Here is a 5,914-nt window from a genome sequence, read left to right as displayed (position 1 = left end):
CAAAAAAAAAAAAAAAAAAATGTGCATTTAAACATTTAATCCAGGCTAGAGGCACAGCTCAGTGACACATCACTTGACTTGCACAAGGCCCTGGGTTTGATACCCAACACTCAAAAAAACAAATAAATAAATAAATACCTAATTCATTTGGAATTATTCTTTATACACTTTGTATATTTGAAAAATAGGTGTCACCTCAGGTGATTACAATGTAAAAAATCTACCACCCTATGAAGTTCTGATGTACTCAACATAAGCTCACATACTTCTCTCAGACATAAGCAGCCTTCTCTGAACTGACCCCCTCTTCCTCTATAGCACCAGTCTCCTGCTGCTGATTCCATCCTACTCACCCCTCTCTCACCAAAAAGCCCTAATGGACCATCTGGGCCAACTTATGCTTAAAATGCATTTCCCCATCTGCCTAACAAACTCCTATAAATTCTTAAAAACTCCAGTTGTATAGTCATCTCTCCTAGAAGGCCTTTCTAACCACCACAAGTTTTTCACTTTCTTTTTTTAATCTCTACCCCAACATCCTTATACTATATAATTTATAGTAGTACCTGCCTCATAAGGGTTATGACATAATACATAAAAAGTTCTTATTTAAGTACTTAGCACAGAGTAAATGCTTAAATAAAGATTAACTAATTTACTACTACCACACTAGTTTGCAATTATTTGTTCAATCTACCTTGCTGAACTGTGCCATTTTTACCAGTCTCAATGGTCTGACACACACACATTAGCATTAAGAAATGCTAAGCAGAGGCTGGGAAGTGGCTCAAGCGGTAGCGCGCTCGCCTGGCATGCGTGCGGCCCGGGTTCCATCCTCAGCACCACATACAAAAACAAAGATGTTGTGTCCGCCGGTAACTAAAAAATAAATAAAAAATTAAAAAAAAAAGAAATGCTAAGCAATTCAATGAACAACATTTGGATTCAGGAACAATAGAAGCTGCCTTTAATACTGTGGATTCCTCCTGTTAAAAGAAAATTTATAGAGATGAAAATGAACTACTCTTCCTCTTTTATTTGGCTTAAATTTGGTAAGAGAGCCATGCAGTCTTTAACAAATTTAGCAAGACAGTCTAGCTTCTCTCACTCTCCAGCCTGAGAATGATAAGTGGTCTATGACCAACACTGTACAACCTATTATGGTGGAGATTAAAACAGATAATGGCATTTTTTTAAGAGAGAGAGAAGAAACCAAGACATTTTGTCTAATTTCAGAATGAGTCTGGTGCGACTTAGCGCATAACTTCACATTCACCTGGCCCTGCCCCTTCCATAAAGAAATGTGTGAAACTTCCATGATAAAATAACATTTCAATCCTGGAATGGAGGAGCCCCACGTGAGGTAAAAATGCAGGGGTTGCAATGTCTAGCTGCCTTCCCCCACCAGAGTCTCGGTCCATGCCAACTCTGGAGGACCGTGGTATTCTTGCCGTGGGGGACAGCAGGTTTTCTCACCCCAGGTTTCCCAAAACCGCCCTGCGCGGTTAGAAGCTACTAAGTACTGAGATGAACACATCGCACAGCAGAAGAGGCGGAGAGAAGGTGAGTATACAAATAGAAACGAAAAGCAAAGTGCAGATGACTGTGTCCCTCCCACTTCTCGTCGCTACCTAGAATTTTCTCATCTCCGGAACAGCACCCGTTTGGCTCTCACTCTTCCCGCACTCAAAATAGTGCGGGCCAAACCACCACCCACCCACTTGGAAAGTCGCGCAGGAGGCCAGAAGGAGAGGCCGGCGCCACTAAAACTCACCGGCTCGCCGTGCGGCCAATTCTTTGCTGGAAAGGCCGGTCTGAAACCAAGTCACCGGGAGTCGGGTCCCCAAAGCCCACCGCATTCGAGCCCTACCACCAGGTTGCAGTTGCCGGAAACCACAGAAACGCAGCGGGCGTCCCGGCTTCCGTAGGCAGATGGCTCCTTGGCCCCGGATGTTGATATGCCACCTGCCCCGGAAACAGTGGCGGGAGGCCCGGGGGGCGGAGGCGGCGTTGCCTTGCTCTCCGGAAGGAGACGTGGCGGCGGTTAGGTCCCAGGCTCGCTGGACGCTTTGTAGTCCCGCCGCCTCCTCCTCCATCTCCTCCTCCTCCTCCTCTTCTCCTCTTTGGGCAGAGGAGGTTGTGGCGGCGGCTGGAGAAAGCGGCGGAGGATGGAGGAAGGAGGCGGCGGCGTGCGGAGTCTGGTCCCCGGAGGGCCAGTGTTACTGGTCCTCTGCGGCCTCCTGGAGGCGTCCGGCGGCGGCCGAGCGCTTCCCCAGCTCAGCGATGATATCCCTTTTCGAGTCAACTGGCCCGGCACCGAGTTCTCTCTGGTCAGTGTCGCGAATCCCGCAGCCATTTCGTCTTTCTGACGCTAAGGGTTAGACCCCATCCTTCGGTTTCCTTTGCTTTTTCCTTCCCAGAACCTTTTCTGCAAGCTCTTACCTTCCCTAAATCCAAGTTTCTTCTGCCCGGTGTTCATCCATCCATTCATTCATTCAGCACGTTATGCGGAGGTGCCCTCCATGCTAACATTAGGATCCAGCAATCACTTGCTGTCCCTTTTTTAACCCTGCCGCAGTAGACCTTGCTTCCCTACATTCCCGCCTTGTGGAAGAAGCTTTCTTATAATCCCGTCAGGCATACTTCATCTTTCCTTTGGAGAACCAGTTGCAGCTCTTCCTTCAGCAGCAGCCTTCAGTATTACCACCCTAACGACACAACCCTACTGCAAACTCGAATTCCCTCTCCTTTTCGTTCTTCCTGTCTTGCTTCCACACCCAAACATACACAAATGCGCAGCTCCAGAGGAACCTTCTCCCTTAAAAGTTGTTTCCTAAAAAGGCCATGTGACTGTGAGATGTTAACAACCCTCTATGTGGAATACCTCTTGCAGTTTTACGACTGTTACTTAAGATCTCATGAGATTTTATGATGAATTTTCATACAGTGAAGCACATATTTATAATCCTACTAGAACGAAAATTCCTTTGGGGGCTAGTGGAAGGTCTTTCTGTTCAACCTGTAGCTACTTAGGCTAATGAAACTTGTGCTCCTGTGATACTGTGTAGTAGTTAATTCTAACGTTTAAAAAAATCTTATTTCTAATTACCTGCAATCATTCAAGTTTGGAAACTGTTTTGTTATATTGCCCTGTTACTGTTTCGTTGAGACATTATTAAGCGGTATCATAATACCAAAACAAGATTTACCAAGTTAAGAATTGGCAGTAGAGCTCAGTCGGAGCGTGCCTAGAATGCACAAGGCCCCAGGTTCGTTTAATCCCCAGCACCGGACAGGGAGACAGTATTTACAAGGCAAATATTATTCTAACCACTTAGCTTTTTACTTGCAAATATTCGCTTTTGCTTATACTGTATTTCACATTTGGTTTGTTTCTCCACCCTTCTGTTCCGTCCTGATAGCCCAATGATTCTCAAATTTACCTAGTAAATATTTAACTGAAAAGTCAGGTTTATTTTTGTATCAGTGCAATAAACTATTGATATTCAGTATTAAAAGACCTTTTTTAAAATTTTGTTATAAGTCAGATACAACCTTCGGAGGATTGGGATGAGAATACTCTAGTCCAGTCTGGGTTGTTTTTCCAAAAAGCACACTTGGAATGAAAGTGATAAATGTTTAAAAAAACAGTCATTAACTTTTTTTACTCTTGCACCTGTGTTTAATTGAGAACAGCATGCACACTTATATGCAGATCTGAAAACTTACTGACCTATGTACTGGATGACTAAATCTAGCCTTCTTAGAAGTTACTACCAAATTATCATTCAGTTTTTTTTCTGGCCCTGGTGTTTGCTGGCTAAAAAGGAGTTAAGGAAAAAGATCAGTCATAGTGTATGCTATACCAATGTTTCACATGTCTGTCAACTTTATTTTGAAATTTTGTTTTTAATTACTTTTCTCTAGCAATGAGGTATAATCTAAGATGGACACATTTGAAGACTTGGGGTTAAGTCTGAGGTTTTTGAAAAAAATAGTTATTCTTCTGTGGATGTGGCACAAGGTCTATGACCCTCATGCAGAAATAAAGCTTAAGAGTCATTTTCATTGGTCTTTTTAAATTGTTTTAATACTTCTGTTTAATTGAAACAACTGCCCTCCTCACCTGGCACTGCCATTTTTTTTTAATGGGCCAGTTGGTTGTATATTTATATATAACTAAGCAGCTGTATGAACTAGGGTAAGGTCCTTTGCCTCTCCACCATCTGAAATTGGAAGAGACTGGATTAGAAGTTGTTTTTTGTTTTGTTTTGTTTTGTTTTTTAGTTGTAGATGGACACAATACCTTTATTTTATTTATGTATTTTTTATGTGGTGCTGCGGATTGAACTCAGTGTGTCACATGTGCTAGGCAGGTGCTCTACCACTGAGCCACAACCCCAGCCCTAGAAGTTATTTCATTAATCTCTAAAATTCTCATCTGCTTTAAATTATCTTCCCATCCAGATATATCAAAATAAATGTTTTAGGGCTGGGGATGTGGCTCAAGCGGTAGCGCGCTCGCCTGGCAGGTGTGCGGCCCGGGTTCGATCCTCAGCACCACATACAAACAGATGTTGTGTCCGCCAAAAACTAAAAAAAAAATAAGTAAATATTAAAATTTAAAAAAAAATGTTTTATAATTCTTGCTTTTATATTTACTTAGAAATAGTATTAAGCACCAAAAAGGTATAATTTTTTTCATGTTTGTAATAACTAATAATTATGGTATTCTTTACTTACTAGTTTTTATCATCCACTTTTTGTGTATATATTTTTCTTCTGAAATTGTCATCTCTATGTCATTAAAATATTCAATTTTTTATTATTTCATAGAATTCATGGATTTCATCAAATTGAACCACAAAATAAATCTAAGTTTCTACTTTTACTGTTTTTATGTATGTGTGTGTGTGTGTGTGTGTGTGTGAATAAAAGAATATATTCCTATTGAAAAACCTTCCCCAAGCACTAGCAAAAAATGTGAAAGTTCCTTTACTTTAAAGTACCCCACTCTTTGATTCATTTCACCATATTAAAATTTGACTTTCTATTAAATCACTAGTAGATATTACCACTTACATTGAAATAATTTCTTTTAAGTTATATTTTTAAAAGTTTTATACTGTCTATAATGCTATACATTTCGAATTTTATTTATTTAGGTGTTAGGGATTGAACCTAGTGATGCTTTATCACTAAGCTACATCCCCAGTCCTTTTTTATTTTTTATTTTAATACACGGTCTTGCTAAATTGCTGAAGCTATCCCAGAACTTGCTATCCTCCTGCCTCAGCCTCCTGAGTCACTAGGATTATAGGCATGTGCCACTGCACCCAGCTATAAGGAGGCATATTAATAGTAGATCAAAAAATTCTTTTTAACTTAGAAAATCACAGGTTAGTTTTTTAGTTTTTTTCCAGTAATTTCTATTACCAAAAAGTAGGGTGATACTAATTAAAAGTACACCTTGTGATCCGAATATATGACTCATTTCAGCAACGTGTTTTTGGGCAGAATTGCCATTTGGTCTATGTTACTGAAGAGAAAAATAGCCCTTCCTAAACTAATGAAAGATAAATTGTTGCATTAAGAAATGTCTTCCTGGGGCTGGGGCTCAGCCATAGCGCATTTGCCTGGCATATGAGAGGCACTGGGTTCGATTCTCAGCACCACATATAAATAAATTAAACAAAGGTCTATCAACAACTGAAATATATATAAAGAAAGAAATGCCTTTCTGGCACATGCCTGTAATCACAGCAACTCGGGAAGCTAAGGGAGGAGGAGTGCAATTTCGAAGCCAGCCTCAGCAAATTTGTGAGACCCTGTCTCAAAATAAGAAAAGGGCTAGGGATGTGGCTCAGTGGTTAAGTGCCCCTGGGTTCAATCCCTGGTACCAAAAAAAAAAAAA

The 5,914-nt window shown here is 40.8% G+C and overlaps 2 protein-coding genes across 6 annotated transcripts in view; one reads left to right on the top strand and one right to left on the bottom strand.

Annotated features, from left to right (window-relative positions):
• Window positions 1-5,914, bottom strand: part of Asb3 (ankyrin repeat and SOCS box containing 3) — a 148,649-nt gene that overhangs the window by 100,234 nt on the left and 42,501 nt on the right. Inside the window, exon 1 of one of the 5 annotated variants that reach the window (XM_048804355.1) lies at window positions 2,443-2,824. The exons of 1 other annotated variant lie outside the window; for it this stretch is intronic. Coding sequence is in view for 1 of the 4 variants with exons in the window: in XM_048804351.1 (XP_048660308.1) it covers window positions 1,775-2,096 (322 nt within the window). In the remaining 3 variants the exon portion in view is untranslated. Of the gene's footprint in view, window positions 1-1,774; window positions 2,097-2,442; window positions 2,825-5,914 lie in introns of those variants that run through there. 3 more of the 5 variants (XM_048804351.1, XM_048804354.1, XM_015479672.2) reach the window with 3 other exon arrangements.
• Erlec1 (endoplasmic reticulum lectin 1) overlaps window positions 2,014-5,914 on the top strand; it is a 25,706-nt gene continuing 21,805 nt past the window's right edge. The window contains exon 1 of the mRNA XM_015479673.2: window positions 2,014-2,330. Coding sequence (XP_015335159.1) covers window positions 2,169-2,330 — 162 coding nt within the window. The 5' untranslated portion in view covers window positions 2,014-2,168. The remainder of the gene's footprint in view (window positions 2,331-5,914) is intronic.

This window comes from Marmota marmota, unplaced genomic scaffold, assembly GCF_001458135.2.
Source record: "Marmota marmota marmota unplaced genomic scaffold, marMar, whole genome shotgun sequence".
Classification (NCBI taxonomy): domain Eukaryota; kingdom Metazoa; phylum Chordata; class Mammalia; order Rodentia; family Sciuridae; genus Marmota; species Marmota marmota.
The sequence above is the reverse complement of the archived record's forward strand: the minus strand, read 5'-3'. Positions and strand labels throughout refer to the sequence as shown.